Consider the following 16,302-nt stretch of genomic DNA (forward strand, 5'->3'; position numbering starts at 1 on the left):
CACACACACACTAAAACCACAACACACACACACTAAAACCACAACACACACACACTAAAACCACAACACACACACACTAAAACCACAACACACACACTGCATACACACACTGCATACACACACTAAAACCACAGCACACACACACACTGCACACACACACTAAAACCACAGCACACACACACACTGCATACACACACAAAAACCACAGCATACACACACTGCATACACACACTAAAACCACAACACACACACACTGCATACACACACTAAAACCACAGCACACACTGCATACACACACTAAAACCACAACACACACACTGCATACACACACTAAAACCACAACACACACACTGCATACACACACTAAAACCACAAGACACACACACTGCATACAAACACTAAAACCACAAGACACACACACTGCATACAAACACTAAAACCACAACACACACAATAAAACCACAAGACACACACTGCATACAAACACTAAAACCACAACACACACAATAAAACCACAAGACACACACTGCATACACACACTAAAGCCACAACACACACACTGCATACACACACTAAAACCACAGCACACACACACACTGCATACACACACTAAAACCACAGCACACACACACTGCACACACACACACTGCATACACACACTAAAACCACAGCACACACACTGCATACACACACTAAAACCACAGCATACACACACTGCATACACACACTAAAACCACAACATACACACACTGCATACACACACTAAAACCACAACACACACACACTGCATACACACACTAAAACCACAACACACACACACTGCATACACACACTAAACCCACAACACACACACTGCATACACACACTAAACCCACAACACACACACACACTGCATACACACACTAAAACCACAGCACACACACACTGCATACACACACTGCATACACACACTAAAACCACAACACACACTGCATACACACACTAAAACCACAGCATACACACACTGCATACACACACTAAAACCACAGCATACACACACTGCATACACACACTAAAACCACAGCATACACACACTGCATACACACACTAAAACCACAGCATACACACACTGCATACACACACTAAAACCACAGCACATACACACTGCATACACACACTAAAACCACAGCACACACACTGCACACACACACACACACACACTGCATACACACACTAAAACCACAGCACACACACACTGCATACACACACTAAAACCACAACACACACACTTCATACACACACTAAAACCACAACACAAACACACTGCTTTCACCATACACACACTAAAACCACAACACAAACACACACTGTATTCACCATACACACACTAAAACCACAACACAAACACGCACTGCATTCACCATAAACACACTAAAACCACAACACAAACACACACTGCTTTCACCATACACACACTAAAACTACAACACACACACTGGATTCACCATACACACACTAAAACCACAACACAAACATGCACTGCATTCACCATACACACACTAGAACCACAACACAAACACGCACTGCATTCACCATACACACACAAAACCACAACACAAAATCTCTGCATTCACCACACAAACACACACTTTATCTAAAACACACAAAACTACATTCATTATACAAATGTGCAATCTGTATCCATTTTACACACCACACAGGCCATCCTTGTGGGTGGACTCAGAATGGGCCCTCGGGGGCGGGCCCAGGGGACCCACACTTTGAACTGTGTCAGGGGCCCCGAAATTTCTGAGGGGTCTCGAAAGCCTGTGGTGGCTTTACTGCCAAAGCTTGGGTCTGGTCTCTTTTTGTCAGCTAGTGTCGGCATGAGATGTAATAGTCTGTCCCAGGTCTATTTCTTCCACCCCCACTCTTGTATGTCGCTAGGAGGTTGTTCTCTCCCATGTCCCTCTCTCATCATAGGACACGAGGTCACACATTTAGGCTGGAAGAAAGGAGATTTCATCTAAGGCAAAGAAAAGGGTTTTTTTTACAGTAAGCGCAATAAGGATATGGAATTCTCTGCCTGAAGAGGTGGTTTTATCAGAGTCCATACAGATGTTTAAACTGCAATTGGATAAATACTTGCAAAAACATAACATACAGGGATATAACTTCTTATTAGTGGGGTAATAGCCGCTTGATCCAAGGAGACATCTGACTGCTATTTTGGGGTCAAGAAGGATTTTTTTCCTAGTTTGTTGCAAAATTGGAAGTGCTACAGACTAGGTTTTCTTTTGGATCAGAGAAAAGATAGTGTAAACCAGAGACCAAAGGTCTAGGTAACACTGGTGAGATACAGATCTCAGTTGTCTGCTAAAATTATAATCTTTAGTTAGGTAGACATAGTCATGAACAAATAATAAAACATAAAAAATAAATACTTAATAGATAAATAGAAAATCACCCAAGTGGTGAAAGAGGAGATTTTAAGGGGCTCAGGGAGTAATGGGAGAGGTATAAACTTAGACAAATATACTCTAGATATATACCTCACTAATAGGAAATATAAATGGGAGATACCAGTGACTACTATTCTAACCAGCTGAAGCGTAGACAAATCCAAACCCCTTGATACTGGTAAGGGAAGAATACGCTAGTATGACGCACTGACTGTGGAGTGCAGCATAGAACCACAGATAAAGATATGATGTGTACATTTAATGTGTACATTAACAAACAACAAGTATAACGACATGTGAAGGATTAATAACTATAAAGAAAAATCTCCTTATAGAATAAAAGGGGTGAAGGTAAAAGTAAACACCATGTCCCCAAATGGCCTCAATGAAGGTTTTACCTTCACCCCTTTTATTCTATAAGGAGATTTTTCTCTATAGTTATTAATCCTTCACATGTCGTTATACTTGTTGTTTGTTAATGTACACATTAAATGTGGTTCTGGCCGGCACTCAATAGCCAGTGTGTCATACTATCCGGAGGTTTCATTTTACACTTATTATCAGCATCTGAGTGCTATTGTGGAACCATATCAGATGTGGTCTACCCCTTATTGGTGAGGGTCCTACTAGCACTTAGTGCTCTACCTGTGGCCACATAAGCGAGGTAACACTGCTTGTTGCAGTATCTTTAAGTGTAAACACTGTTGAGACCTATTGTCTCTATACCTCCATATGAGTACACACTTCTGTGGTTCTATGCTGCACTCCACAGTCAGTGCGTCATACTAGCGTATTCTTCCCTTACCAGTATCAAGGGGTTTGGATTTGTCTACGCTTCAGCTGGTTAGAATAGTAGTCACTGGTATCTCCCATTTATATTTCCTATTAGTGAGGTATATATCTAGAGTATATTTGTCTAAGTTTATACCTCTCCCATTACTCCCTGAGCCCCTTAAAATCTCCTCTTTCACCACTTGGGTGATTTTCTATTTATCTATTAAGTATTTATTTTTTATGTTTTATTATTTGTTCATGACTATGTATACCTAACTAAAGATTATAATTTTAGCAGACAACTGAGATCTGTATCTCACCAGTGTTACCTAGACCTTTGGTCTCTGGTTTACACTATCTTTTCTCTCTTTCTGTATATAATACAAGGGTTACCCCCTATTGAGATACGATCTGGACACACTTATCTTATCCCCGCAAGGGGGTTATTTTCTTTTCCTTTTCTTTTGGATCAACAGCAAAAAAATATGTGAGAAAGGCTGAACTTGATGGACACAAGTCTCTTTTCAACTATGTAACTATCTCCACTGTGGTCTCCCTCTTTCTGATTTAAAGAAAAACAATATCACAAACTTGGTATTACACACTAGCAGCTCGTATGGAGTAGAAGTTGCCCGTATAATTGGCAGCTATGAGAGTAAACAGTAGTCACAGCTAATGCCGTGTTTGGGCCTCTGCTTCGTCCTGCCAGGCATCTTAGCAGTGATCTCCCCTCGGGGCTATCTGACCTATGGAGGGTACTGTTGTGATGGTCTCCGCTCCGCCGCTGCAGTGCCAGAGTTGTCTCCCCTCTCAGGGGTGTGTTTCTCTGTGTTTAGAGCTCGGCTCGCTCAGAGTGTAGTGGGCATCAGCTGTGGCAATTGGAGCTTCCATAGAAAGTCCACTGGGTCTTCCGTTCAGATAGCGACAAAACTGGGTCTCCACCAGGGTACCTGACACAACCCACCGGTACTTGACTCCGTGGTCTCTGAGTAGTTTAGTGGCCGGCATGAATTTGCATCTCTCCAGCAGGGCAGCGAATGGTAGGTCATCGTAGATTCTTACTTGACAATTATCCACTGTGGTGAAGGATGTGCTCCAAGAGCGGGTCAGAATCGCTGCTTTCACCACAATGCCCCGAGTGACAGCAATAATGTCCCTGGCAGCGTCCGCCGGGGCTGTTGCGGCTTTTCAAATCCGAAATGCAGAGGACATGGGCGGCAGCCCTCCTTCTCCCCTCACCTCCATCTCAGTGGCCATTTTGTTGTCAAACTCCAGCACGGTCACAGGTCCCACCGTTTCAGGCACTTTCGGTATATCTTTCTTTCGGTGCCTGGCTTCTATAGTTGTGACAGTGCGGGTAGTCCCTGGAGCTGGTGGGAGAGATCCTCTACGTTTGCTTGGGTCTCTGTGAGGATGTTATCTCTTTCCTCCTTTCGGGTCTCATCAGCTCCCATGCGAGACATGATGCCGCTCATTTCCCTGTGCACTCCGTCCAGGTTCTTCTTACAGACCCCTCGAAGCTCGAGCAGGAGCCTTTTAATATCCCCTTTGGTAGTGGGTGATGTGTCAGAGTCAGAGTCATCTCTCCGGTATACCCCACTGGGGGCTTGTGTTGTCGCGAGTCCCTCTTCATCTGGAGATACCTCTGACTCACTGGAGCCACAAGGCCTGCCAGGCACCATCTTTGGCTGTGTTAGCTGTTGTGGCCCATCGAATGACCACCTAATATTGGAAGTCTCAGAAGCCATCAATTTTCAATGTTTGCGCCCCATCTTTCTTTTGGGGGGTTCTCAGTCACCAATATCCCAGTTGTAGAGTTAGGTTGCTGTTTTTTCGTGGCACTTTTTTTTGTTTTTGGAGTGGTTAACAGGAGCTCCATGTAAACACATCTGCTTAGATGCTCAGCTAGCCACCCCCCCCCCTCCCCGTTCTTCTAATGTTAATAGGATGTCGTCTGCATAGATATTTAGTTTTGTTTGTCCTAACGAGTTTATGAAACCTTAATTTTTTTTTATTTTGTCTTATTGAAATCGCTAGAGGATCTAACATGATTATGTACAGTAAAGGGTAAAAAAAAAAAAAAAGGACAACCTTGTCTTGTCCCATTTTTTATCTTAAAGTTTTGTGATGTAAATCCTGACCCTGTGACCTTTGCTGGTGGAGAGTTGTAGAGTTGTATCTGTTTCTTCTAATATGTTTATTAATTTTCTGAGACTGTTGATGGAAGACCTCCCTGGTATGAATCCTACTTGATCATTGTTTATTAGTGGTGGTATAACTATTTTTAATCTTTCAGCAAGAATAGAAAATATAATTTTAATATCAGTATTGATTAACGAAATAGATCTATAATTGCCAATCAATTCTGGATCTTTATCTGCTTTTGGGATGGGGATAATATTTCGATCTCAACAGCTCTCCTGTTCTCATGATATAGTTAAATATGATAGAAAGTTTTCCTTTTAGTTGAGTTTTCATTAGTTTATAAAATGTGTTTGTAAAGCCGTCTGGGCCTGAGCAGTCTTTATTTTAAGCTTACTTATTGATTTACTAACCTCTACTTCTGTTATGGGCTGGTTTATCAGTTTTAATAGGACGGGTAGGATTTTTGGCATATGTAGGTTTTGGAAACATTTCTCAGTCTCGTCTTCCATGCTGTATATTTCTTCTGGTAGGTTATATAGATCGCGATAAAATCTTTCAAACGCTCTTCCTATTTTTTCTGGGGCCATTAGATAGGTTTCTTTATCCTTTATTTTATATATTACTCTTTTGTGTTTCTCTTTTTTCAGTTTGTTAGTCAGTGCTTCTGGCTGATTGCCCTTTAGATACCACTTGGATTGTAATAATTCTAACTGTTAAGCTGCTTTGTTCATTAAATGGTTGTTTATCTGTTTTTCTTCTGCAATCTTCCTTGCCATTTGTGTAGAGGGTGTTATTTTGCTCTGCCTTTTATAATCACTTAGTGTTATATATAGTTTGAAAAGAGGCGGTTTTCCTTTTTTTATTTGCGTTGGCTGCCATTTTTATCATGTGACCTCTAACTACGCTTTTATAAGCGCACCAGACCGTGATATCTGGTGTGCCTTTGTTTTTTATTTTCTAAAAAGAAGAGATTGGTTATTCTATTAATCTCTTCAACATTATTCTTTTTGTGCGAGAGATATATATATATATATATATATATATATATATATATATATATATATATATATATATAGTCTTTTAGGCGCCAATCTTTGCAGAAAGTATCAAAGGTATCTTTATATTCGAACATAATAGGGCTATGATCTAACCATACTATGTCTGGACATCTATTCTTTTAACTAGATATAGCATGGTCACATTTCCCAAAATAATGTCAATTCTCGAATAAGAGTTAAATGTTCTAGAATAGCATGTATAATCTAGGTCATTGGGGTGAAATATTCTCCATATGTCTCTTAAATTATAATTATTCAATAAATTTTGCATTCTATTCTCACCTGCCTTCCTACTCTTTCGGTCATTCTGGCTCTATCTTTCAGAGGGTCAACTACGCAATTAAGGTACCCCATAATTTGTACCAACCCTTGCTTACTCTGCTCTATTTTCTTAAGTACTTTTGTAATAAAGTTTATTGTAGATTTGTTTGGTGCGTAAATAGCTTGTTGTTTATTTCACATATTGAAATAACGTATCAGCCTTCTGGGTCATATTTTTCATATTTAATCAAACATTTTTTGCAATCATGAATGCCACACCGTTTTTTTTGTGTGTTGATCCCGCGGGCATTTATTGAAGTTAAACTTAAATTACAGTTTTCCCATCAGTTCTCGGGGCTCTCGCTTTTCCAAAAGTTACCATGTATTTGTTAAAAACAAGAACACAAATTTGTGTTTACATAAAAATAAGACGGGTTGTTCCAAAAAGTTGGAATCAACCTACTCCGCTCAGGATATACGATCTATGGAAAAAAAAAAACAGATGGAAAAGAGTAGGGACCAAAGAAGACCCCACAAATCTAAACCACACACATCTTTCAGCTTATTGTTAACTCAATCATTATACAGATGATCAATAATCACTATTACTTTATTTCCTCATTGTGCAAAGTTTATATTGTGCCTAATCTAGCCTCTCTTTTGTATCTTGTTTTTTGTCTATTTTCTATTTAGGTGTGTACCTTTCTGTGTCGTTCTATCTTCCCTTTATTCAATGTGCATTTTGTGTCATTTCATTCTTAATTATTGTGGACCTTTCTATGAGGACTATTATACTTCACTTCGTGCATTGCTTGACTTGTTGTCTGTGTACCTAATCAATTTCCTAATATATTTAGACTTTTTCCATATTCTTTACTTATATTTCCAGTAAGTTCTTAATTTTACTTGCTTAACTTTTCCCATTCTCCCACTGTGCTTCTAAACTAAAAAAAATAGAAAGGCACTTGTGTGCATATGTATATTTATCCGTGATTCCTCTTATTTCATATGTTCTTCTCTTTCATCTCCCATGCTTGAGCAATTAAGTTTCTCTAGTGCCAATTTTTCTTCCCTTCTTTCTTTTTAGGTAGTTGGGGCCTCGACGTTTATTGACTGTTGATTGGAGCGGTTTTTATTTTGTTTGCAGTTCGCCAGCTTTTAGATCTTTTGCTCGGTCTGTAAAAGTAATCTTTCCTTCATGCGATATAATCATTTTTGTGGGGAACCCCCATCGGTAATTAATATTAGGTCTCAAAATTAATTTCCTCTTTTGTCTTGTTGTCCATGACAGGTCCAGAAATATTTTCAGGGTTTCGTATTCTTCTGCGCATTTGTTACTTCTTGTAACTCTCAATATTTGTGTTTTAAGTTTGGAAGAGGCACAGCAGATCAGTACATCTCTTGGAAGGTGGTCTGGGACCATTATTCACTCTATGGCATCTCTCCATCATAGGGATTCTGGCTTCCCATTCCACATCCAGATGTTTGATAAAATCTTCTATATATGGCTCCAGATTCTTTGAAATTATTTGTTCTGATACTCCTCTGATTCTTAAGTTGTTCCGTCTTGACCGGTTTTCCAGGTCTATCAACTTGTTCTCTATGTCAGCCATTTTCTTTTCTAGTGCCAGATGTTGTTTTTTGTGGGCTTTTTCCTTGTATTCCATCCCGTTTAATTTCTCTTCTATCCCTTGTATTCATAGGTTAAGAGTCAGCAGTTCTTTCTTAATATCCGGGTATCAACTTGGATTTCTTCTCTCAATTTCCCAAAATTTGTATCTAGATCTGAGTAGAGTCATATTCGTTTCTTCCTTTTTTTTTTTTTTTTAACTTTCCTCCGTTTGTCCTTTGTTAAGATCTCCCTCTGTTGGGATATTTGATAGAAGAGATTCCTCCAGGTTTGACTTATTACCTGGGTGTGTCTTTTTAGTAGCCATTTTGTTTCTTGGTTTGTTTGGTCACTCTCTAGAGATTATAATCTCTTTGGAATAATGATATTCCTTTTGTATTTAACATAAATAAAAATAAATAAATAAAACCAACAAAAAACACCAAGGGGGGGGGGGGGCATGGCTAACAGTGATACCGAGCGGACGTCTCAAAGCAGAGCTCCGCTCAGGCCTGAGAAAATATCTACCTTTATAGCCACAAAAAAAGCAGAGATTCAGCCCAAAAAGCAGACATCCCCCCAATAGAGACAATGGGGCGAAAAAACAGGACGGCTCAAGGACCGGCAGGTCCCCACCAGCCAGAATTTAGAACCTCTTTTGAGCGGCCGACAAACTCACAGGCCATAAAGATGGCGCCGGACTCGCACCGCACACACGCGGAATCTGAAGCCTCGCAGGACGAAGAGGAATCCATACCCTCCCCCGGTCAGAAACACCATCATGCCTATCTGAAATGGAGGAAGACGAGACACCCTCCACAAAAGGAGACATAAAAAGACTCCTCACAGAAATGAGGAAAATATGGGGAGCAGACCTCAAACAAGTCCAGGCTGGGGTAGGGGAGTTGCGCCAAAGAGTCCTGGCAATGGAAATCCGTGAGACAGCCAGAGAAATTAACCGAACGGCCAGGGACACCCACCTAGAAAAACTCACCTCTCAAGTGGAACAATAGAGACGCTCGGTGACCACAATTGAAGCAAGGCACCGGCGGAAAAACCTCAGTCTCCGAGGGGTCCCCGAATCAGTGACCGATGAGCAGCTCCTGCCCTATGCCCACAAGCTGATAGCACACATGGGCGTGGAAGGAGGTGAAGACAGGCAGCGGTTCTCCAGAGAAATGGGGGGTAATCATTAATGAAGGACACAAAGTGGCAATATTCCCGGACATACCTTTCACCGTTCTCACGGAGAAAAGAAAGTTGGCACCTATAGCCAAGAAAATGCGAGACTCAGGAATAAGATTCCACTGGGGAGTGGAGGGTACACTCCTAACAGAAATAGAGGGAGAGAGTCAATACTAACAGGGACTTCCTTTGCTAAACTGACTTAATCTGTTGACCCGCCAAAAATCGGCCACTGACCCTGAAATACAACACAGAGGCAAACACAACAAGTAACTGATGCCCCATTACCTAGCAAGCAGACACTCTCCATGGACAATCCCGTAGAGACCCAGGTGCCGGCACACCTATATAAAACAAAGCGGCTACCTAACACTTTGCATATGTGCCTACCTAAATACACTGCATTACTAATATATTGCATGACTGTATAGGCTGCATTACTAAGTACGATGCATCACTAAATATATTGCGTTACTAAATATATTACACCAATGTATTATTGCACCACTATAATTTAGCTTTACTAACTATAGCATTACCAGAGATGTTGCATCACCAGAGATATTTCATAATTATACAGGCTGCATTACTATATAACCTGCATCACTAAATATACTGCATAACTATATTATTAAGTTACTATATTATTATTATACTGGAGAAGGTGCATTACTAAATATATTGCATAACTATTACATTACTGAATATATGGCATAACTATGTATAATGCATACCCGTATATATTGCATAAATGTACACGTTGACTACAACTCACTAAGAAAAATAAAAATTCAAATAAAAAAACAAAAAAAAACACCACAGGGAGTATTAACCCAACCCACTCAAAACAGTCAGGCAGTCGACTCTGAGTAAAATTAAATTAACTTTAGCTCATATATTGCTCCCTGAATTCTGATCTTTATAGTGTCATGTGTATTCCCCTCTTTCTCAAGAGCCCTTTAGTAATCAAATTACCAAATATGTATGCTACCATGTTTGTACAACCTCCTACAGACTATGTGCATACATTTTGTCACATTGGGCACTTGGCTTTTAGTGAAGTACTTCAGATCTGCTTTATTGCAGCTTGCCGTTTTCTCCTACTACCAGTATGCTTCTCGCTGGTTCTACTCACTTGATAACTTTATCCGTGGAGAAACTGGCTGTAGTACATAGCTCTGTCGGGCAGAAAGAGGAGTACCTCCCTACTTCTCAGCCCAGAATCTAGTCCACTTTGACTGTTATGTGGGGATCCGTGGAGCATCCCAGGCAATACGCCTGGTAGATCGAGCCGTCCCCATTAGCTCTTGGTCGGCTCTCTCAGCCACGTTCCACGAGGACGCACGCAACGTCATTGCTCCACCTCTTGGGAAAGCACTGAATAATTCTAGCCCCTTATATCTTTACAGATCCATAGGTATGCCCCATTCTCGGTCTCCCTGCTATGCCCATGACCTATTCCTGTCCACTACTCGCATGGCCAACTCACGCTTACAGAACTTATCATGGGCAGTGCCCTTTCTATGGAATAGCCTGCCTACTGGTAGCAGACTCTCCCCTAGCCTTCAATTGTTTAAGAAGTGCCTTAAAACCCATCTCTTTAGGAAAGCCTATTGCCTCCCAGAGTAATCGCTACCTTACATACCGGTCTCTTGCTCTCTCCTAACGGGCAGCACTATACTCTCTCCTCCAGCTCTGCTTCACTCCCACCTTATTTGATTGCTATTTCTTGTCCTAATGTGTTTTATACCCCACTTCCTATAGACTGTAAGCTCATTTGAACAGGGTCCTCTTCAACCTATCGTTCCTGTAAGTTTTGTTGCAATTGTCTATTTATAGTTAAATCCCCCCTCTCATAATATTGTAAAGCACTACGGAATCTGTTGGCGATATATAAATGGCAATAATAATAATAATAATAATAATAATAATAATAATACTGTATGCAATCAGTAATGATTGTGTTCATACCTGCAGTTTCCCATGGTAACTTTCTGTGCATGCAGTTATTCATTGTTATTGTCATTGAATGTATTCCACCAATATTTCATTTACATATAGTTATTCATATTTGGGGTGTTCCACCCACACCCTATGTGCCTCCTTCTTCCTTTGCCCCTCCTAGCTGTAAAAACCTTCATAGAACTGTGTCTCATCTCCATCTCTAAACCTTAGGCCTCAATCTACAAACCAGGAAACATGCAATACGGACTCTCTTAATTTGCTCTAGGCACATCCCACCCTCCCAGGTTCCTACTAAATTTATAGCATGCTCTTTCAGCCGTCTGAGATCTTTCTCAAGGACACCTTTATTCCCTTTACATCTTACCAGTAGCTTCAACTCTCTGTTAATGTCCTCAGGCTATAACTTCCACATTCCCCCTTCTACCTCTTGTCTCAAAGCTCCATTATATCCTTTAGATTAAAATGCTCATGGACTGTCTATCCAAGTATTTGTATTGTATACAAGAGCTTTAATGGCTAGATCTTAGCCCATGGACAGGGCCTTATTTACCTATTGTATTGGTCTTTGTAAATTGTATGTTCTACCTGAATTGTAGAACACCGAGCAATATGTTGGCTCTTTAGAAATGCTAGTAATAAATAAATATGTATGTAAAGGCCAATGATAAGAAGTGCTAAATTCCATTAAACATTTCTGTTTTAAATGTCCATTTTGCATTTATAACGCCATGATCATCTATCTGTGAAACGTACCAACTAATACTAATCTCTAGCATTGTAGCCAATATAATGGACTATATATCTGGTTTCCAAATAAATATATATTTATTTTTTTCAGACATACATATACGTTACAACATATGGCAATTTTACACTTCTCATTTCTTCTTCTTATAAAATTCTATTGCTATACTTCCCTGCAATCTGTCATGTAATACGTGAAATGGTACCTTTTTTATCACCGGTCAGCATCCAAACCTTCATGCCACCCTCTCTCAAAAATTGAATTGTCTCTGGGACACCATCCTGTAACTTATCTTCTATAGCTGTAGCCCCAAGCAACTACAAGACAAAGAATGTTCATTGGGTCCAAGTGTATCTCATAAAAGTACAATTTCTAAATACTTTTATATTGCTATGAAAGAATTTGAAGTTTGGACGTTTGTCCTAGAGCAGAGAAAGAAGCCTATCTCTTCACGAATAATGCCACAAATTTTCGGAGTAAGAAAGGATGTTGATAAACACAAAAAGAATTCAGCGCTAGTAATCACAAAATTAGTCAAGGTAGGCAGCAACCCAAATGAAGGAAAACCCCTCGGATCCTTCGGTGGATAGATACAAAAAGATATGGAAGGGCTGCGCCAAATAAGGGTAGATAGTCCAGTAAAGTATTGCTAGGGTGCCAATAGATTGTATAGGATACTTGATAGAGTTCCTCTGTGGATGCGTCTAGTGTAGACCGTTCCGTATATGCAAATACAAGAGAGGTAGAGGCGACTAATGGTATAGTATGAAAGTTCAGGGTGTGATAGGTAACAAAATGTAGAGAACTCACATTCAAGAGAGCTATGGCCAGCTCTGGTGTGGATTGCGTACAGCGGTATAATCCCCGCTTATGGGATATGTAGGGAGGGGGTCTCCGTCAACACCGTCTGGTAGTCCAGAACTCGGAAAAGAAAGACAGAAAGCGACAATAGTGCTCTCAATTTTGATGTGGTTCAGTGTGCAGATAAGAAGAGGTAAAAAAAACTCACATTTGAGGGAGCTATGGCCAGCTCTGGTGTGGATAGCGTACAGCGGTATAATCCCCGCTTATAGGATTTGTAGCGGCGATACGTCCGTCAGCACCGTCTGGTGATCCAAGGCTCCAATATAGAAAAATAAAAAGCAGCAATAGTGCTCTCAATTGTGATAGGTTAAGAGAGTAGTAGAGGAAATAAAATAATACTCACAAAGATAGAGCAGAGGTACTGCTCTATGGATAGGCGCTGGTGGTATGATCCCCACCTAGGATTTCTTGGAGTACTGGAACTTTAAAATTGCCAGTGGAAGTAAAAGTAACCAGGAAAGGTTAAAATGCCAGGAATAGGTAAAAAAAGTTTAAAGTGCATAGAGAGTGCAATAAAAAGAGGATTGGTACAATAAAGTAGCCAAAAAACTTTTATTGATCTAAAATACACAATAAAATACAGAATTAATAACCATAAACGCGTTTCACCATAAGTGGCCACTTATGGTGAAACGCGTTTATGGTTATTAATTCTGTATTTTATTGTGTATTTTAGATCAATAAAAGTTTTTGGGCTACTTTATTGTACCAATCCTCTTTTTATTGCACTCTATGCACTTTAAACTTTTTTTACCTATTCCTGGCATTTTAACCTTTCCTGGTTACTTTTACTTCCACTGGCAATTTTAAAGTTCCAGTACTCCAAGAAATCCTAGGTGGGGATCATACCACCAGCGCCTATCCATAGAGCAGTACCTCTGCTCTATCTTTGTGAGTATTATTTTATTTCCTCTACTACTCTCTTAACCTATCACAATTGAGAGCACTATTGCTGCTTTTTATTTTTCTATATTGGAGCCTTGGATCACCAGACGGTGCTGACGGACGTATCGCCGCTACAAATCCTATAAGCGGGGATTATACCGCTGTACGCTATCCACACCAGAGCTGGCCATAGCTCCCTCAAATGTGAGTTTTTTTTACCTCTTCTTATCTGCACACTGAACCACATCAAAATTGAGAGCACTATTGTCGCTTTCTGTCTTTCTTTTCCGAGTTCTGGACTACCAGACGGTGTTGACGGAGACCCCCTCCCTACATATCCCATAAGCGGGGATTATACCGCTGTACGGAATCCACACCAGAGCTGGCCATAGCTCTCTTGAATGTGAGTTCTCTACATTTTGTTACCTATCACACCCTGAACTTTCATACTATACCATTAGTCGCCTCTACCTCTCTTGTATTTACATATACGGAACGGTCTACACTAGACGCATCCACAGAGAAACTCTATCAAGTATCCTAGACCATCTATTGGCACCCTAGCAATACTTTACTGGACTATCTACCCTTATTTGGCGCATCCCTTCCATATCTTTTTGTAAGAAAGGATGTTACCTGTAGGTTGATTTCCATTTCCTCATACACCTCTTGAATATGTTCGTCTCGATTGTTTAAGCTTGTGGATGCTTTTTCATGCTTTAGTTCCCACTCATTGTAGACAGACTCTTCCACCTCCTTGTAAGCCATGCATAAGGTTCTTAAGGTTTCCTCTGAAAAATGCTACATAAGAGATTTGTAATTTGCAAACCAAAAAAGAGAAATGTAATGACAACACCATTACTGTAGTTCCACTAATCTCCAGGTACTGTATGCCAGTGGTCCAAGCCAAAAACACACAAAAGCCTACTGACAACAATGTTCTAAGTGAGTTTTATTGCTACTTGCAATCATATATTAGCATGCCTTACCTAAAATGGACATCCTCTTACGCTCACTGTTCAAGTCCATGAGTGTGAGAATGCTGTAGGTTTTAATTGTCCCCAACTCACTAATGGTAATAGAGTCCGGTTTGCAGAATAGGAAAATGTAGTCATATATTAGATTCTAGAGGTTTCTCCCAGTGGAACCTATTCTGGAATCATGGCTTACCCCAATATGAATTGAACCCAGAGCTACTACAACGGCAGCTGGTTAATTTGAAACAAGATTTCTAAAAGGGTACTTACATCCAGAGCATCCATAATGCTATCAGATGAGCAGGTGGGATGCAATCGTTGCAAGACGACGGTGTCTGCCCCTTTAACATATAATTTTATCTTTCCTTCTTGGTCTCGCACTACAAAGCAGAGCAAACAAATCAAACAGCAAAAACATCTGATGGACAATGACTACCTATGAGAATTTATAAATAAATATATATATATATATATGAACTCTATATTAAGTGAAAATCAGCATAAGTGTGGTTAAAGATGAAACAGAATTTGCAATAAAGGAAGTTTAATCAATATATATCTCTTTACAGGAAGTGTTTAGGTAGGCTGTGCACGTAACGTGCAGGGGGTGTGGCTATGTCTATATAAACAAAGTGATTTAACTCCTAAATTGCAGAGAATTGAGCAGGGAGACTGAAGGGGCTTGATCTGTACACAAAAACGTTAATTAAGCTGAAGTTGAATATTGACGAAATAGAAGAGTATTTGCATCTTGGTGCCAATGCCAATCCCTTCCACAGATGGATACAGTCAGATTTGTAAAAGAACAGACACATGGTAAAATCTCACTTATTGATGACAGGAGGGTGTAATCACTAGCAGCGGTCTCAAAACTAATGCAAAAATTCTTAGTTTTGCAATATCCATCAGAATTTCAAAATCATGTAATAAATTGAAAGTTTATCACTTTAAAAAAATATTAATATCCTGTATTCTGGGTCGGTGTTTAGCTAGGTAGATGTTTCCGTGGTACTACTTATGTTTGTTATCTTTCATTTAATTCCATTACCCCATATGTGACATATTCACTGCATTTGGCACATTATCATTAAAAGACTCAATGATATAATGTTCGATGTTTCACACATCCCTCTTGATGCAGTTGATCCAGAAAAAAAGGGGAACCCCCCCAAAAAAACAAACAAAAAAACAAACAAAACAAAAAAAAACACAATTTCCAACTGCAACCCTCAAAAAGAAATCCGAAATGACAAAGTTACTTCGTTTTTATCTAACATATTATTAAATAACTGGCAAAAATAATTTTTTTAAAAAAAAACTATTTTTATTTAAATATTCAGATTTCCAGCTGACCGCCATCAAGAGAGGTTTTCTTTGCCTTTTGAAAATGTGT

At 39.8% G+C, this 16,302-nt stretch overlaps 1 protein-coding gene across 1 annotated transcript in view; it reads right to left on the minus strand.

The window, feature by feature from the left end:
- The window catches only part of LOC134611720 (phospholipid-transporting ATPase IK-like), a 106,904-nt gene that overhangs the window by 36,576 nt on the left and 54,026 nt on the right, over positions 1-16,302 (minus strand). The window contains exons 17-19 of the mRNA XM_063455894.1: positions 15,180-15,289; positions 14,569-14,733; positions 12,389-12,500 (exon numbers count right to left, since the gene is read on the minus strand). Coding sequence (XP_063311964.1) covers positions 12,389-12,500; positions 14,569-14,733; positions 15,180-15,289 — 387 coding nt within the window. The remainder of the gene's footprint in view (positions 1-12,388; positions 12,501-14,568; positions 14,734-15,179; positions 15,290-16,302) is intronic.

The sequence above is a fragment of the Pelobates fuscus genome, chromosome 5 (assembly GCF_036172605.1).
Source record: "Pelobates fuscus isolate aPelFus1 chromosome 5, aPelFus1.pri, whole genome shotgun sequence".
In the NCBI taxonomy this organism is placed as follows: Eukaryota; Metazoa; Chordata; class Amphibia; order Anura; family Pelobatidae; genus Pelobates; species Pelobates fuscus.